This window comes from Rhinolophus ferrumequinum, chromosome 26 (assembly GCF_004115265.2).
Source record: "Rhinolophus ferrumequinum isolate MPI-CBG mRhiFer1 chromosome 26, mRhiFer1_v1.p, whole genome shotgun sequence".
In the NCBI taxonomy this organism is placed as follows: Eukaryota; Metazoa; Chordata; class Mammalia; order Chiroptera; family Rhinolophidae; genus Rhinolophus; species Rhinolophus ferrumequinum.
In genome coordinates this window covers 22,174,364-22,193,876 of record NC_046309.1, presented here as the reverse complement: position 1 = coordinate 22,193,876, position 19,513 = coordinate 22,174,364, and the positions used below count along the sequence as shown (strand labels likewise).

The following is a 19,513-nucleotide window of genomic DNA, read 5'->3' as shown; positions in this document are numbered from 1 at the left end:
TTATTGGTTTGTAAGAATTCTATATGTTTGGAATTTATTGTTATATTTGTTCAGTATATTTTAGCAGCTACCAATAGCTTAATATCTGTAACTTGCATTTCACTAAACATTTTTCTGTACATGTTTTGAATGTTATATAATCAAAGCTATGAATATTTATTTCTGATTTCTTTCGTTCATGTATACAAATCCCTTCCCTATTTTATAATAAGTTAAATATTCACTTATATTGTTTGTGAATCCTTTTTTACTCAGTCTTTAATCCACTTGAACTTTATTTTGATACATGCATGAAGTGTGACTTCATTTATTTTACTAAATAGTGTCCCCCAAATTGAACTTTCATACTTTCCTTACCTGGCTGTGATGTTTCCTTTATCATGGATTAAACTCATATCTATCCGAGGTCCAATTTTAGTGCTATATGCTTTGCTTTATTGATCTGCCTGTCAATTTATCTTCTAAGAACTCGTTGACCAAGCCCCCATTACTTCACTCTTTTTCTTAACTTATTAATTATTATTTTCCATTTCAATTTCTATCAGAACTTTAGAATAACTTTGCAAGTTAAAAACATCTCATTGAGATCTGACCTTGAGTTCATTGACATGGGAAGAACTGATGTGTTCCCCAAATGCAGTGTTTCCACTTAAGGATGTCTCTATTTATTCACGTTTTCTTTTATGTTAATAATAAGTCATGTCTTTATTTATGTACCTTCTTGGTGTTTTATGCTTTTCGTGGTAAATGTGAATGGGACCCCACTGAACCCTCTAATTGGGTATTTTAGTATGCTAGTTGTTAGAACTTCCTGAGTGATAATAATCATAGAACCACACAGCAGTCATTTTTGCTCTACTCCTGATTTCATTGAAAGCACACTAGCATAAGACTTCACAACAGAAACATTATTTAGATTCCTAAATAATAACACACTATTGTTCAGATAATAATATAACAGTATATAATAGTAGCGTGTTTCCCCCAAAATAAGACCTAGCCGGACAATCAGCTCTAATGTGTCTTTTGGAGGAAAAATTAATATAAGACCCAGTATTAAATTATATTATATTATATTATATTATATTATACCCGGTCTTATATAAGACTCGGTCTTATATTATAGTAAAATAAGACAGGGTCTTATATTAATTTTTGCTCCAAAAGACACATTAGAGCTGATTGTCCGTCTAGGTCTTATTTTCGGGGAAATGCTGTATACTAATACAGAACTCAAATGTGATAGTAGTTTATTTTTATACTTTGATGAATTCTGTGTTTTCTACCAATTTTTATATGCTTTTCCTTACACAAATTCAGTTCTCTTCCAACTTCTAGTATTATTTTTAGCTCTTCTAATAAGTATTTTTTTTTTTTAACAGGACTCTATTGGGGAACAGTGTGTACTTCCAGGACTTTTTTTTTTTTTTTCCAAATCAAGTTGTCCTTTCAGTCTTAGTTGTGGAGGGTGCAGCTCAGCTCCAGGTCCAGTTGCCTTTGCTAGTTGCAGGGGGCGCAGCCCACCATCCCTTGCGGGAGTTGAACCGGCAACCTTGTGGTTGAGAGGACGCGCTCTAACCAACTGAGCCATCCGGGAGCTCAGCGGCAGCTCAGCTCAAGGTGCCGTGTTCAATCTTAGTTGCAGGGGGCAGAGCCCACCATCCCTTGTGGGACTCAAGAAATTGAACTGGCAACCTTGTGGTTGAGAGCCCACTGGCCCATGTGGGAATCGAACCAGCAGCCTTTGGAGTTAGGAGCATGGAGCTCTAACTGCCTGAGCCACCAGGCCGGCCCCAGACTTTATTTTAAACATAAAGCTCAAACAAGCTTAATGGAAACTTTTGTCACTCATATCATTTAAGCCCAAGGAATAAATTTCCCAAAATTAAATCCACTTTTTATTTTAATATTCAATATTTATTTAATATTCAAAAAGTAGAGAATGTTTTAAATGAATTGTTATGAGGCTGTAAAACCATATTTATTAATGTGAGAAACAATCAGTGATTTGTCATTATGTAAAAAAGTAAGTCACCACATAATGAAATATTGTAATTCAATTTACGTAAATCATAAATTTATTATATATATTAGTATAACCAGACAAACATATATGCACGCACAGAATTGTAAAGTGTGGTTATTCATAAGAGATGGGATTATACTCATAGGTGATTTTAAAAATCATTTTATTTCTCTTTATTTTTCTAATTTATATGAAACAGGCATGTATTATTGCTCATATAATAAAGATTGAAATTATTAATATGTTTTTGACAGAAAAATACCTCAACTCTAGGAATATAGATAAATCACATTAGGTTAAACACATACCTAAGTACAAGAAAATACACTGGCTACTTCACCAAGACAAGCTTGTGAATATTTTGAGCTTTTATTGAAAAGCTTTAAATAGATTTAATAGACATATTGCCAACATACAAATCCTCTCTGGGGAAACATACACAGTCCTCAGTGTCTAAGGAACAATAAAATCGAATTGCTTCCCTCCAAACTCTCCCTTAGTCCTATGAGAAATATGTATTTAATTAGATGTCTGATTATCAAAACAAGCATATGGAAGAAAGGGTTCCCTTTGTGCTTTTCAATTATCCATTATGTCCAATCTTTCCATCTCCCTGGAGAAGTGTACAGTTGGTTTTTGTTGTTGTTGTTGTTATTTTAGTATAGTGTCTCAAAGATTTACTTTCTTTTTAACCTTATCCTTAAGTAAAGAGGTCACCTGGACTCTAGTAACTCATCTCTTTCCAGAATTCCCTACCTTTAACAATATGAATTAATTTACCCTCCTGTTTGGCATTAAGTTACAATTTAAGTTTTGATACTGTAAACAGTACTTTTATTTTCAAATCTTTACAGAGGGGAGAAAAACCAATGAAATTCTTTCTAACACTGAAAAGCAGCTGAAATGGGAAAACAAATAATTTAGGGTGAAAATTATATATATGGTTGCTAAGTTTATATCTTCCATATGGTGGTTATCAAAACTTTGATTTCCATTATCTGAGTATAAAGTGAAATAAAAGATCATATGTATACACACATATACCTATACATTTTTGAATATATGTAGGTGCTCAAGGTGAGTATAAGATGGAATATGTTGAAACAGAAATTTCTAAGGTTACCTGAAATAATGTAAAGCACATTTCTCTCAATTTTTATAGCAGGTCATGAAGTGACTTCAAGAAGAATATTTTTAGGACAAATTTTAGAGTAGCCATAAAAAATATTTACTAATGTATATTTTCCTATGTACAATTCATTCCTAAAAAATCTTAGTTTTATCTCTACAACACACACACACACACACTCACACACACATGATCTTTAACTCAATGTTTCTGATTTTATTTTTTTCTTTTCTCAGAGGGGACTTTTATTATTTTGTTTCTAGTAAAAGATGGTTAGACTGTCCCCAGAGGTTTCCAGGCTTTTCTCCAAGTGATTATCAGCCACTTAACCTTTCTTCATGCACCCACCCCCAATCTCTTTCACTTCAATTAGAAATATTTATTTGACTATTACACACTTTTCTTTAATATTTTCCTTTAAAACATACTCAATATATGAAATATAGTCACACTTCTCAGTCAGCTCAGCAGACCATCTCCTTCCTGTTTTTAAAATAAATGTATTCCTGTTACAGATAAAAGGACAGTTGGATGAAAACAGTACAAAAATGGACATTACTCTTGTATTAGACGAGCCATCACCAAGAATAAGTCCCCAGTGACCTGTGCAGACCGCACACGAGAGGCCAACTTTTGGTTCCAGAATTTGCCATTGCTTGGTGCTCATGCCCTTCCTCTATCTGAATGCGTCAATCCCTGTCTCCACGTCTCTCCTCATCAGAGTCTTGTACTCAAGGGCTTTAAAGAGTCACCTCTAATGTTATCCCTTCTTCTCTGCCTTTCCAGATTTCTACCATCAACTGACTTCTTTTCCCCCTCCTCTGAAGTTCCTTAGTGATTTTCTTTTAAAGGACGTGAAATATGCTAGTATCATTTACTTTGGAGAAGTGAAAAATCTAGTTTTAGAATCCTAGACTTCAAACATATATATATCTGTGGTTATTTTTTACCCAAAGTTTCTTTTTCTGTGGACCACTCTATTTCTTCTCCCTGTCATATATTTGCCCACTTTGTGGCATTGTGTGTGTGTGTGTGTGTGTGTGTGTGTGTGTGTGCGCGCACGCGCGTTTCATCTGAGCACTGCTGCAAGATTATATGTTTGGATACAGCTGATAAGTAGGATGCAAGCTAATCAACATGAAGCAGAGAATATCTTTAGGGTAAAGGTGAAATCAAGCATTTTTATAATTTGAAATATTTATAATGATAGTTTTAGTAGGAAATAAGCACCCTGATGTTTTGTTGTTGTTTTAAAAACATGAGCAAAAAAAAAAAGCTAAGTTTATGTATATCTTCTATATGGTGCTTATCAAAACTTTGATTTTCATTATCTGAGTATAAAGTGAAATAAAAGATTATGTGTATGTACACATATACATATACATATTTGCATATATGCAGGTGCTCAAGGTAGGTATAAAATGGAATATATTGAAACAGAAACTTTTAAGATTACCTGAAATAATATAAAGAAAATTTCTCCGAATTTTTGTAGCAGGTCATAAAGTGACTTCATGAAGAATATTTTTAGGACAAATTTTAGAGTAGCCATAAAAAATATTTATTAATATATATTTTCCTATGTACAATTCATTCCTAAAATTTCTGTTTTATCACTACAAAACACACCAAAACAGACCTGGCAAATATTTTTAAATGGAAAGAAACCAAATATAAAAACTAATGAAACGAAAACCCACAAAAAATGGGGGAAAAAAATCTGTTTCATTATTTTATTTGATTTTAAAATGTGTAAGCACTTTGATAAATTGTATTTTATATAGGATTTACTGGTTTTCAAAGTATATAATGCAACAAAAAACAGTGAACGTAGCTTCTTTTTTCTTGCTCATTGGAGCTATCACATCTCATCTATCAGACTACTGAGTAGAATTTTAAAAGTGGGGTACTCTCTCACGCCCAAGGACTATGTAATTAGCATATGAATGTGTAACGGATTGTTTGAAGTAACAATTAAGGGAACAATACATAAAGGAACTGAAGAGAACTACCAACACCTGGGAATCTTGTATTGAAAAAAGCTTTCTTAATGTAAGTAATTAAAAACCAGGGACAAATGCTCATTGTGTAGCATTAAAGCCCTACAAGGAAAGCGAAAATCTGCTGATATTTGCTGTCATCTTTCAGACCGAATCATTAAAACAAGAGCTTACTGTGTTATTTATTTCAATATAATACTTTTTAAATGTAGGCTTTGTATGGATTTGATCTGAAATCATCAAAATGCATTTACAGGAAAAAGTCTTGCATTTTAAAAATGTTTATTTTTAAAACATATAATAGATGACAATAAATCTTTTCCCTACGGTCAGTGCAAAGTTTCAGAAGAAAATTGCAACTCCAATCAGGTGTACAGTCAATTCTCAATAATTTATATATCCAAATAATTCCTCCTGGTGAATTTCTAGGTGTATTGTTTTGTTTTGTTTATCTTGAAAGTTTACATGCTATAGGGGTTCCTATTCGAGCAAAGCACCTTAGCAGAGTAACAAATATTAGCTCAGGAATTCCTAACAAATATTAGTTAGGAATCCTTGATATTGGGGAAGGCTCAGTGGAGTTGGAGGCAGGAGCCACATATTGTTTCTATTTTTGTCACTACCTATACAAGCCACTTATATTTCTTTGACATCAATTACCTTATCTCTAAAATAGGAATTGTTTTTTTTTTGCCTGTTAAAGTCTGAGTCAAATGAGGCCTTTTTCTAACATTTAAGTGGATATATTCCTTGATCATGAAGAAACACTCATCCCCAGAATTTAATCATAAATGGCAATCATTTTATGGGACAACTCTATTTGAAAAATAAATAATGAACCTAATATTTAATTTTTAAGTAGAAAAGCAAATATCCACAAGAGTTAACAACCTAAGTATCCATCTGTGATGAAGGGATAAATAAAGTGTGGTATATCGATTATCAAAACGAAAATTGCATTGCACTGGACAGAGTTAAGCAGGAAGGAAAATTTATTCAAGGCTATTGTAATTGGGAGAGAAGCCAGAATGAAGACTGAACTCAATTCCAACGAAGCAGAGGGGATAAGGTTTTTTAAAGGCTGGAGTGAGCCCCAGTGGAAAAGTAACTGCAGGACATTCAGGGAGAAATCACAGGCCATCTGTGTTTGCTAACTGGCTTTCTCCAAAGAAAAAGAAGGTAGTTTTTGCAACTTGGAGCATGCACGCCAATGAATTTAGGCTCCTACACTCTCACAGAAACTGGGAGATAAGGGTGCTATTTCCTCTGACGATTACATTTCACAGGGATGATTCCCATGTCCTTGAGAAGTATATTTCTAGTAGTAAAACTGCCATGGTTGTGGAAAATGATTTACATCTCAAAGGGGCAGAGAGAGAATTTACAATTACAAGTTTTCTAAACTCTAAGAAGGGTAGGTCAGGGGCCTAGGATCAAGAAGCCAGTGCAAAATTTATTCAAGCTGAGGGGAACGTTAAGGCCTTTTTGGTCACCATAAAATGATATTATTAGGCAATAAAAAGGAATGAAGTATTGATACGTGCTACAACATGGAGGAACCAGGAAAACATTAATTATGCTAAATTAAGCCAGTCACAAAGGACCATATATTGTGTGATTCTGTTTATATGAATTGTCTAGAATATCAACTCTATAGAGACAGTAGATTAGTGGTTGTCTAGACCTGGGGGATGTGGGGATGGGTTTGGAGGTGGCAGCTAAAAGGTATGGGGTTTCTTTGGGGGGCAATGAAGATGTTTTAAAATTGTAGTGATGATCGCACAACTCTGTGAATATTCTAAGAGCCATTAACTTGCATACTTTTAATGGTGCATTATCTGATACGTAAATTTCATTTCAATAAAGCTGTTATAAAAACAAATATGTGTTGAAATATGCTCCATGGCCAGTGGAATATTTACCAATATTTACATGTAATAAAATTTTTAAAACAAAAAACTCTTATTTCTCCAAGGTATGTTTTGATTAATCTTTGGATGCAGAGTGTGTATTTCTGGTAGCTGGCCTGCTTTTCAGTTTTTATAAAATAGTTTAGCAGTGATTTATTACCAGCAGAGAGAGTATATGACATACTAATCAGAGAGTATATGACATGGAAGAGAGGAAAATTATTTCTGAACTGTCCTTAGATATTTACTTCCCTAAAATTGGGAACTCTCAATAAGTAGAAAACAACTATTTATTGAGAATAAAAAGAAATGGTTTCTTTTACCAACTGATGAGAAAGATCAATATAGGTATGGTATCGCATGGCATGGCATGGCATGGTATAGAATAGTATAAAATAATTCTTGCACCCAAATGAGGGCTGTATTGACAGAACCTCAATTTATGAATAACATTTTATAACTTCATTTGTTAACTAGCTATTTCTACAGCCGTTTCTACAGAAACAGTTTTTTCAACATTGATTCCAAACCTAGTTCCAACAGATTTATTTTACCCACAATGTAATTGAAATGTAGTACTGATGTTAGTACAGTCTGGGATTAAGGGACAATGACCCAAGAAAGAGGAGGATAAATCATAACATTCTCATTTCCTGGGTGCCAGTATGATTTCAGGCAAAATTTTTAATTTTGCAGAGTGAAATTTTGCCTTTAAAAGTTTCTTGGGAACAATTTCTACTTGTGGGGCACGGGTTCCCATGTCAACAATTCTTGGGCACCAACTGGGTATCTGACAGTTCAACTCAATTCTGACACTATCTACATGGAGATAGCATCAGATCCCACAGGTTTAGGGTTCAGTCCTACAAGATTGTCCCCACCCCTTCAGACACCAGTCACCAAGTCCATGTTGTCACCTGTGGTTCTGACCCACTGGCTCTGGATCCGAGGTTCCAATAACTCTCCTTGGGTTTGGTTAATTTGCTAAACTCAAAGACTCAGAGAAACATTTTACTTACTAGATTACAGTTTATTATTAAAGGATACAACAGGAACAGCCAGATGGAAGAGATGCTTAGGACAAGGTATGGGGCAGGGGCTCAGAACTCCCATGCCCTCTCCAGGTGTGCCGCTGTTCTTAAATCTTCACGTGTTCACCAGCCCAGAAGTTCTCCAAATCCTCTGCTGAATTTTTATGGAGGCTTCATTACATGCGCTTGTTTGAGTAAATCATTGTCCATTGGCCGTTGGTTCAACCTCTTCACGCCCCAAAGGTTACAGGGAAAAGGGACTGATAGTTCCAACCCTCTAATCACGGGGTGGCTCTCATGGCAACCAGCTCCCGTCCTTTGGTGGGGGTCCAAAAGTCACCTCATTGACTTAACAAAAGACACATTTATGACTCTCTTCTCAGGGAATTCCAAGGTTTTAGGAGCTCTGTGCCAGAAACAGGGAGATAGACCAAATATATCATCTTACTATAAATCAGAGTCACAGGCTTCCACCCACTTTCCTTTCTGTACCTCTTCCCCCATGTTCTAAATCTAGAGCCTCTCTCTGTAGTCGTGAGGCATCATTACTCTGACGAAGCCCGTGACCCCACTCAGGCATCTCTGTTCCTCCAGGGGACAAGCTTACCTGCACTGTGTAACACAACCTTCCTCCCAGCTGACATATTCTCACTTCCTCAAGGCACCTAATTTAATTTTGTATTATAAAGGAAGCAGATTTCAAAAAATGATAATCTCTGGGTCTCCTAGAAGCATTTACAGATAAAACTTGGATTTTTGTCAACCCAAAAGTATTGATAATCAATAGAATTTTAAGCATTAGACTTAGGGAATGTTAAGAAAATTTAAAGATAGGACAAGCTGTCCTTTCTGACCCCTGTCTCTCTTTGGGATAAACCCCTCTAGGTTGCTTCTGCTTTACCCAGAATATTTGCTTTGTCCTTGCCGGAACTTCAGCATTCTTAAAATGTGCCCCCTGAAATTTTACACTAACTCTGAGACCAGGAACAATGGATTCATAATAGTGGTGGTTGGAGTTGTGAAGAGACATTGGGAAGAAGATAACATGGAAAGGAGTGATCTGGAACCATTTATGATAGGCACGATTTGCACATCTTACATTTTTTTAAATTTAAACATGTTTTCCCACACGTTGATTTATTGGTTTTTCTTGGTTACAGATTGGGCTTATGGATACTACCGACAACAGAGAAAACTTGTTGAAGAGATTGGCTGGTCCTATACAGGTAAACATTACTGTATAATGAGATTCAGCAGAAAATTTTATTGGCTTTTTATCTATTTTTATATGTAAGAGGAAACTTTGTAGCTCAACACATCTTTTTAACTTTGCTATGTGGATATTTATTTAGATGAACTAACACAAACGTATGCAAAATGATTTCTAGTTGACTTGGCCTAGCAAATTTGCTCATGTAGAGATACTGGTATTGATGGAGCTGGGTTTAAATCCCAGATCTGCACTGGCTGTAATATCTCCTTGGGAAATATGCATCAACCGAGGCTCATGTTTTTCATCTTTGAAACGGAGGATTGTTCTGAGCATTAAGATAAATGAAATTGGCACAGTGCCTTCTTATAAATAGCAAGTTCTCAAGCAATGTTACCTGCTGTTATAATCACAGTAGTGGTTTTTTTAATTCATTTAACGAATATCGATGGGTTTTTTGCTCTGAATTTGCTCTGCTCTTACAATTACTCTTATTGGAATCAGGGTCTAAAATGGTTTTGCACGATTGCTAGACGTGGCTTAGAGCATCATGAGTATCTGAAGATGGCTTAAAATGGTAACAACCAAATGATGATCAGAAACCCTAGGGGAGAGGAGAAGGTCTAGGCCCGATGGGAAGAACATGAGTGGAGTCTGGATGGACCATGACGTGCTTGGTGACCATCTGAGGCAGAGCCGAGTGATGAAGTTGGGTACTGCTCAGGTTGGATTGGTAAAATGGGCTCAGATTAGAAGGGCTTTAACATGAGCCTAACCAGTTTGAACTTTATTGTATAGATGAAAGGGAGCAGCACTACGGGTTTTGTAGATAGGCGTGCATTTTATTTGTCTTTTTGTTCTCCTTCTAAAAGTAGTAAATAGTCATTGTAGAAAATACGTTCAAGCACAAAGAAGAATATAAAAATCACTCTTTATTGCCGAGTAATATTCCATTGTGTATATGTACCACATCTTCTTTATCCAGTCGTCTATTGATCGGCACCTAGCCTGCTTCCATATCTTGGCTATTGTAAATAATGCTGCAGTGAACATAGGGGTGCATATATCTTTTCAAATGAGTGTTTTGGATTTCTTCAGATAAATATCCAGATATTGAATTGCTGGGTCATATGTAGTTCTATTTTTAATTTTTGAAGGAACCTCCATACTGTTTTCCATAGTGGCTGCACCAATTTACAATCTCACCAACAATGCTCAGCCATTAAAAAAAAAAAAAAAAGACTGAAATCACAACACAGATGGACCTGGAAGGTATTATGCTAAGTGAAATAAGTCAGAAAAAGAAAGACAAATACCATATGATTTCACTTTATGTGGAATATAAAGAACAAAATGAGAAAGAACTGCATTTAAATAATTAAAAGTGATGCAGGAATTATAGATAACTTTTGCTTTTATATATTTCTCAGAATTTAAAATGTTAAAAATGAAAACCCAGTATTCCTTAGATTTAGGGGTCACAATTATAAATGGGTAAATTAAGGGCAGGTCCTTCCAGATACCATACAGATCTACTTCATACCTATCTGCAAGTAACCCACCACATAGCTATGCCTTCATTTGTTCATTTTTCTTGCTCTGATGGCTATCTTGATTATATTCCATGTTCTAATTTAACTCATGTCACAGAAGAGGTAATACAAATGAATAATAGAAATTAAAATCTGGACTTCAGTGGTAATCAAAACAAATTAAAGTAAAATGTCATTTTTAAAGCTATCAAATTAGTAAAGATTTTCAAAAAGATAATCATCAATCCTGGCTAGCATTCAGTTGGATAGTCATTCATTTATACTATATATTAGTGTAACCCCTCTGGAAAGCAATTAGGCTGTGTGTATTAAGAATTTTGAAGTATTCTCTAATAAAGAAATGATAAAAATACAAATGAAGGCTTATATCAACGTGTCTATTCATCTATTGTCATTTTTATAGTAGCTTAAATATCTAAAAATAATGGATGGTTAAAAATAAAACGTAGAACTAAAAGCAGGTTATATTCCTCTAGACAATAAACCTTTAGAGAGAGAACTCAAATATTCACCAGGGATGAGTAAAATGAAAAACAAGTTTTAATGCATACTCCATTCTCCCAAAACCTAGCATCGGAAAATGGAGGACCTATGGCCTAGGGAGAGAGAGGATTACAGTTCTCCCCACCAATGTGTGTTGACTGGTGGAGCGGTAATATTGTGTTTTCCAGCAGATCAGGGCCCCTGAGCAGCTGGTTGTGCCTCATGCAGTCAGGAGAAGATAGCAGTTTTACCAGTGGGTTTCTTACTTACCAATGCAGATACCACTGTGCATATCCTGTTATCTTAAGAGGAAGCCACAGAGCTCTTCCTTTTAATGGCGGAAATTGTGTGTAGACATGGAACCTATAGAGTGGCCAGGTTTTCATGGATGAGTCTATGCATAAACAATGCACAGTTCTTTCAAATCTTTGCTGTATAATCTAGTTGCGTTGTACTCCTTCTAATTTAAGGCCTGTTGGTTTCAGGGCCTTTAGGGGACAATCTAGTGATTAAAGGGATAGACTCATTAAAAAATGTCATTTGCTGTGGGGGGAGGTATGCTAGGTCTCAAAAGGGGAGGTTCCAGAGTTAGGGTAAGGATGGAGTTTCAGATAAGGACATTTTACGACTGCTTAGCTCAAACTGACTGTGGATTGATTATTTTGTCTGAATTCCTGCAGTGTCAAAAAGAAAACAATCGAAAGTCTTTATCCAAATGAATATCTTTCCCAAGCACACCACACCAAAGCCAAGCATTTAAAATATGAATTATTCACTATAAAGTTTATTATCCCTTTTTTTATTTTTAATACAAGTACTTAAAAGTTGTTAGTATTTTTTAGTATTTTCAATTTGTATGCTTATTATTCCACATAGAAAATGATAAACTATTCTAACTGGATAAAAATTAAGAATAAATTTGTTTTAAGATTTTTAAATTTAACTAATTGATGAATGTTGAAGTAAATTGGTTTTGACCACATTTAGTCCTAATTTCACTCATAACATCTTATCTTGTTGAGTTACATGTTCCTGGTCTTCCTTGTGTTGTGTTAGCATTTAAATTTGTCAGATTAGCTGCAGTCTCTGAAGGAAGGACTTGCCATTGAATATTTGTACATACAGAATTCTATTAATAAAAATTACTAGGGCCATCATAACATATGTCTGTAAGAGAGCTCAGTGCTCTACCATAAGCCATTTAAAAATATTATACAGCACGTCAAACATTATTGAAATGAAATTACTTAGGCTGAGGCTCTTTATGAAAGGTTACACAATTATAATATGTGAAAACACAACAGAAATCTCTGGAGGCTACCAGAATGGGTGGGAAAGAGAGGGTGGAAGATGAAATGGTATTATTCTTTCAGTCGCGTGGTTTTTTTTTGGTTTGTTTTGCATAGATTAAAAATGACTTTTCTATTCAGGATGTAGGCTATAATTACATTGAGAAATGACAGGTTTGGTAAATACAGTTGACAGTCCCAGTTTTAAAGTTATTATAGCAAGGTGAGCAAGGCATGCTTGTCACACTGAGACAAAAGAGTGAATCATAAATCTGGGAATATCAGCACAAAAATCCAATTCTTTCTTTCGTAACTTCAATTCACTTAAGGATTTCAGAAAATGAATTTTCTTCTTCCTATTAAGCTTACATTTTCTATGACAATGCCTAAACAAAGACAATTCAGTGGAAGTAAAAACTACGTTATTTGGTCTTTCGTTGTTTGATGTCATGACTACGTAGCCCACGATTGTCATATGAGATGTTAAAATCTTCCTTCTGTTCGAGTTATTAGACCTTTGTAACTTCACACCATAAGATCATCAGTAGTGGATGGATTTTCACTGCTTCATTCTTAGAAGAATCACTATTGAAGTATAGCCTTCATTTTCTGGACTCCTAAAAATATTCTGTTGTTTCTTTTTCACCATACTTTAAAGCAATTTGAAATTCAAAATTTTATATTGATATGTTCTCAAGTTCTTAAAACTAGACAACTTTAAAGTTTTAGCTAAAAGGTTTCATTAGATACAAGTAAGAAAGGCCACACATGTGTCTCTATTAGACACGTGGCTGAATTACCCAGAAGGAGAGAGGCTTTAAATACCAAATTGTTTCTTTAAATAGAATTTCCAGTCTAAATAGTATTTCCGTTCCAAATATATAGCCTAGAAGATACTACTTATGGCAAACTAAAGAGCCATAATATAAGGTCGTGTAGACTGTGGTTTGATGTTTGGCATTGATTTTTGGATATAGTTAGACTTAGTGTTGTACTTCTCTTAACCTAGGAGAAAGTAGGCTAAATGTAACTCAGAAAGAAAATTTCAATTCATGTAGAATAATGGCTGATTTCTGGCTCATCCAGACTCTCTTTTACTTCAGAAACTGGTATTTTTAATATATTGTATTTTCCTCTTTGAATCATCACTCCTTATAGGTAGTCAACAGACTGTTCGTTTACCATTTCCAACTTAGGAGAGAAAAAGCAAGTTCCAGAACTCTATGTATAGAATTATCTCATTTCTGTATAAAAAGAAAAACAAAGAAACAAAAACACTATATATGGGCATAGAAGAAAGGCCTGGAAAGATGCATACCACCTACCTCTTGGCAATACGGTAGTTACCCCTGGGGAATGGGGCTATGGGGAGCCAAAAGAGGCAGGAGACATTCACTGTTTATTGTCTACTGTTTCTATTGTGTGAAGTTTTTAAAGAAGTATATGGAAACAAAACGTTTTCAACATACTTAGATTCGTTTTAGCTCAGAAGGCCAAGACAGTTGGGTAAGAACCACAGCTTTGGGTTTTCACCAGTCAGAATGTAGGGTCTTTGCTTGGCTGAGTTGCTGTGAGAGGATGTCACAGGCATCTAACCAGAGCAGAGAGAGACAGCAATTAATGTCAGGCATCACTAACACGCAGACTGACCAGTCCGCTGAACAGTTCTGTATTTTCTTCTTTGAAAAACTTTTTCATAATGCCCTACTTAATTGTTCATGGATCAAGTAAATGTTGTAGGAAAGCTCTTGAGCAGGTTCACTGCAAATCCAAGTGATTATTATTTGGCAATGTCTTAACTTGAGCCCAAACAGATTAAACAAGTTTGGGCGTATCTGATAATCTCAGAAAAGGATTTAGGAGTTGATTTGCTTGAATGCACGTTATAGACAGGTATTTCCTATCATCTGTGTATGTTCAAGAGCTTAGCTAAAATTTATGTTCTGGGAAAACTTTTCCTATGCTAAATTTGATGAACAGAGTATGCTGCATCGTAGAGGCTGAATAGGGCTCAGTTAAATGATGTAAACCTCATTATTTATGTGTCTGCAACTATCATTTAGTATCGAATTGAAAATAATAATAAAAGGTGGCTGCAAAATAGCATCACAATTAAATAACCATTGCTGAATTTATCTGATAGTATAACTATTTACTAATGAGTATAGTGCTGTGAACAAAGTTAAAATTGTGTAGATTCTCCTGTCCAGCCTCCCTTTTGGTAGCATCTAGTAGAGCCTTGAATGGGATCGGACAAGTCGTATGGCAACTCGAGAAGACAAAAATCGGGCTGTTTTTCTTCTGTCATGCTCAAACTTTTTGCTTTCATGCCTACATGCTCGTATGTTGTTCTTTCCTTTTCTGGAATTTTTGTTTTTATCTCACTCTCTGTGTTCTTTTCTCTGGAGTACAATAGTTTGTAAAATACATATTCCAGCAAAAGAAAAACAAGAGATTACTGCATGGTAAATAAAAACATCTAAGATCAGGCCACAGTTTGTGTTGTCACACAAAATTCATTTAAATGTTTTCAATTTTTAGGCAAAAATACCATTGCAATTATTTTAAGCTGACCTATGTCACCTTCCTATTTTATAAATCATTAAGGACTGAGAGCAAGTTATTTAGTTTCCTGTTTTCTGTATGGTAATGCAGACTCTTTAAACCAAAGATTTTCAAAGAGCCAAAAGATGAAAAATAGTAAATCAGTCACTTCTTATATTCAGAAAGATTTCTTATTAAGTGAGTTACATTTTCATGACTGCAGCAGAGAATAACAAAAATGATTTGGAAATATATTCATATATATTTAGGACTGATAGAGTTTATTTTCTTTATCCCTTGAATCAATATGGCTCTCTATTCTGCTACCTATGAATATTATGTTTCTGCTTGAACCACGTGCTTTTGTTCAGGTAAGAGACCCCCTGACTGGGCCAGAGTTAGGACTTTTTCTGGCTGGAGTTTTGTGGCCTCTGGCACACCAGCCTCCAACTGTTATAAACCGTGCAAGGAGCGTCATAATTATCATGGAATATGGCAGGAACTTATAACAGCTGCTCAGATTCAGTTTTCAACTTGTATAAGCCTCGGGTTTCATAGAGAGGGGAAAGAACTTGAACTCTATTTAGAGGTAGATTCAGAGAGGTGTCTGATAACCTGGGAGGCGGGCCTGATGGAAGCGAGAACTGAGAGAGAAGCAGGGAGCCCCTGGGAGGCAGTGATGAGGCCTGAAGAACTCCGGCAGCAGTAGCTGAGTGCAGAGTGGAGCCTGGCATCAGTTAAAGTCGGTACCAGGTTAAAAGTGATGTTTCCAGCTGCTTTGCTGGGCCACTCCCCACCCAGAGCCTCCCTTGCTCCCAAATGCCTGCACCACACTTTGCTGGAAACACAGAACCCAAGCAACTCCAAGGTTGGGCTCCTTCTCAAATAGTCAAAAATGAGAAGAAGGAGACCCCAAAGGTTCCGAGGCGGATGCGTGGAGAAGGCCCGTGGAATCGCAGGCATCCAGTCTAGTGAAGAAGCTGCCGGTAGCCTGGGAGGTGAGTGATGGTCTCCAGGAAGCAGCCGCAACCTTGGACTTCAAATCAGATCCTTGTCCACATGGCATAAACTTCATGGCCTTAGGGGATACTATTCAGCTCTCTAACAGAATACTTCCTGATGACAGATGGTGAAAGAAGAGACCATGCCCAGGCTGAGAAGACTGTGATAAGACTATAGATGCCTTTCTGATCTATTTCCCCCAAGGAATCTATGATTCCAAAGTGTACAGATCTGCGCCATTATCATGCTGAGCATCATGGGTGAAGATCTGGTATTTATTTTCCCCCATGTGGAAATCACTTCACTTATATTTTCATTATATAAAAACAAATGTTCATAAACGTCAAATATATATTTACTTATATAAGTATATATGTAAATATTTATAAATATAAACATACTTATAAACACATAAATATTATATATAGCATTTATAGATATAAATATTTATAAATATTTAAATTTATTTATATATAAGTATACATGTAAAATGGCTGAAATTTAACCCTCCAGAGATAACTGCTATTGACGTCTTCTGTTGAATAAATATAATTAAAAATAAAATCTCCCAACCCAGAAATCCTCTTCACAAAGGCAGTAGAGAAAGGAAGCAGTTTTATTATTGAATAAGCATCAAACCAAAATGTGATACACATCAAGACACTCTACTAAGAGATTGCAAAGACGAAAAGGAATCTCATCCCCTTATATCGTCAAGCAGATACAACCCACGATATACCTACATGTTTTCAAGATAAACAATGACTAGTCCTCAAGTAAGGACTTGACAGCATCTTTTGTTACATAATTCGTCCTGAGTTTACCTGGTAATTGGAGTGACCACCTGTGTTAGCTTCTTAGCTTTATCTGGATGAAAAACAAACCTGATATCTTTACAGAGGAGGTAGCTTTGCAAATTGGAACAAGGCAGCCACCTGAATTAGGCTCCTACCTTCCCACAAAGGGGAGACAGGTGCGTTATCTTCCTTCCCATTTACACTTCATAAGAGATGGCTCCCAACTCCTTCAGAGACATTCCTGGGTCATAAAGCTGACAAAAGGTCTGTGGAGTTTTCAAAAGGATTTAGATAATTTTCAAAGGCAGGAGAAAATACTTAACAATGATCAGATTTCTAAAGTAAATGCTCTAAGAAAAGGAGGAGAAGTTGCTTCCCTATCTTCAACAGAATTGTCTCTTATTTTGAAGGTTTATTTGTCCTTACACTTCCTAATTATTCTTTCAGACATTTTTATGCCCTCTTACTAAATGCCCTGCTCTGTAATCTGCTTTTATCTCAATAATAATTTGTGGCTAACGTTTTAGGTAAATGCATTGTATCTAAGTCAAGGTGGGGGAAACAGAGAACTAAGCTCCTAGGGCAAAGCTTTATTTTCTTCATTGTATCCCATGCCTGCAGCAGAGCCTCACACATAGTAGGTACCCAATAAATATTTGGTAGTTATTACGCTACCTCCTTTAGTCTCATTGGGAAATAGAATTAATTTCACCTGGGAGGAATTGTGACTAGTAATAACATAACTTTAGGGACCCAATCCAAATCATTCTTGTAACAAATAGGGATACACACAAAAAAATGTAAAGTGAGTTGGGAGCAAGAGTGTCATGCGGGGCGTCCGGCGGGGTCTCTGGTCCCGCTCCCCACACAAGAACGCAGGATGTGGCTAGGCCAAAAAGGAACACCCACGGAGCCATAGGTAGGGAAGTCATACCACTATGGTCTCACTGGAAGCTGGGTTTACACGACGTGCGACCTGCTGTCCACTTTGCTGCCAACCGACCGACTCTCCTCCACTCTCCTTCAGTCTCCTCCTCTCTCCTCCTGTCTCCTCGACTTCCCTCCATAGCCGCAGCAGTTATATTAGTGGCCAATGGCTCAATGGTTACAGCTGACGGCCAACCAGCCACAGCTGATGGCCATCTACTACCTGAGCCAGCACCTTTCCACATGAGGCCGAGAGCCTGGAAACTGCTTTCTGGGGCTCTGTCCCCACAAGACAAGAAGTAGCTATAAATTAGAATGAAGTGGAAAACAGGAAAGGCTGTATTTTATAACCCTTTGCCCCCTGGAAATTGAAACAATATTAGAGCCACCCAAAATCAGCATTAGGGCAAATCCAAAACTTGGCATAAACTGAACTATGATTATCTCTAAACTGGGAATGGCTAATGGAGCTTTTTCACATGCTTCCTATCCTATCCTACCCTTTCTCATTTCATGAGTATCTCTAGGATATAAGAGCTACTTGTAGCACTATTTCCATAAATCGCATATAGATTCTCTTTTCCAAAACCCTGAAAGTCTGTTCTTAAATATCAGTCGCATGTATGCGTACATTGCCCTCATATATTCTTGAGAAGATTTTTTAGGTTCAGTTAATCTGTGTTAGAATGTGAAGGAGTCAACTTCTCATCACATCCTTGGCCCTTCTTCTATCTGAATGTTATTATGTCGTCCTCTACCAAGGAAAATTTAAAGTCTTGAGATTCTTTGTTTAACTAATACTTCTTGGGTATAAACCATGAGCCAGACACTGCTGGGCTCCGGGGATGGGGTAAGAAAAGGAAGCCATCACAGTCATGCCAACAATGATTATGAAATGTGGTAGTGCCCAAATGGCAGCTTGTGGTGACACAGGTCTAGACCCCCCCACCCCACCCTGTCATCACTTCAGGGGTTCAGGGAATGCTTCCCAGAGAAATGGACTTTAAATTGAGATAAAGGCTAAGTAGGAGCTGACTAATCCAACATGGGTGAAAGATTGTTCCAGCCAAAGGGAGCAGCTGTGCTTACTGTGCGAGAGAAATCACGGTGCTCCAGCTTCTGTAACAGGCTTCCAGCCTTTGGACAGAAAACTAGGAATGTGGCGAGACAAAATTCTGAGAGCCCCATGAATTAATTCTGACCTAACTGGTATCCTTGTCCTATCCAAAATTCTGGATAAGAAAATTTACAGCATATTTTGGTTAGCCGTGACTTATATGTTTAGTGATTGAGTTACTTTGTATTGAGGGATGTTAAACATGATTTTACATCAATATTTTAGTTAGTAGACTGAAGGGAGAGGAACCAGTAAAAGAGACCAAAAGAGAGGAGTATGAGGAGAGGGAAGTTTTACAGATTCCAAGTGAGAGGGTTTGAGAAGGCAAGACTAATCCACGTTATCACATGACTTGACAGGGTGTTCACAGTGAAAGATTATGGACATGGCCGTATTCTAAGGCAGCAGCTTTTAGTGGAGGTTCTTTTACTACCGTGTTTCCCTGAAAATAAGACCTAACCAGAAAATAAGCCCTAGTATGATTTTTCAAGATGT

The 19,513-nt window shown here is 36.4% G+C and overlaps 1 protein-coding gene across 4 annotated transcripts in view; it reads left to right on the top strand.

Moving 5' to 3' along the window:
- The window catches only part of PTPRZ1 (protein tyrosine phosphatase receptor type Z1), a 167,143-nt gene that overhangs the window by 44,421 nt on the left and 103,209 nt on the right, over positions 1–19,513 (top strand). For all 4 annotated transcript variants that reach the window (XM_033098997.1, XM_033098999.1, XM_033098998.1 and 1 more), the window contains exon 2: positions 9,257–9,322. In XM_033098997.1, the coding sequence (XP_032954888.1) occupies positions 9,257–9,322 (66 nt within the window). The remainder of the gene's footprint in view (positions 1–9,256; positions 9,323–19,513) is intronic.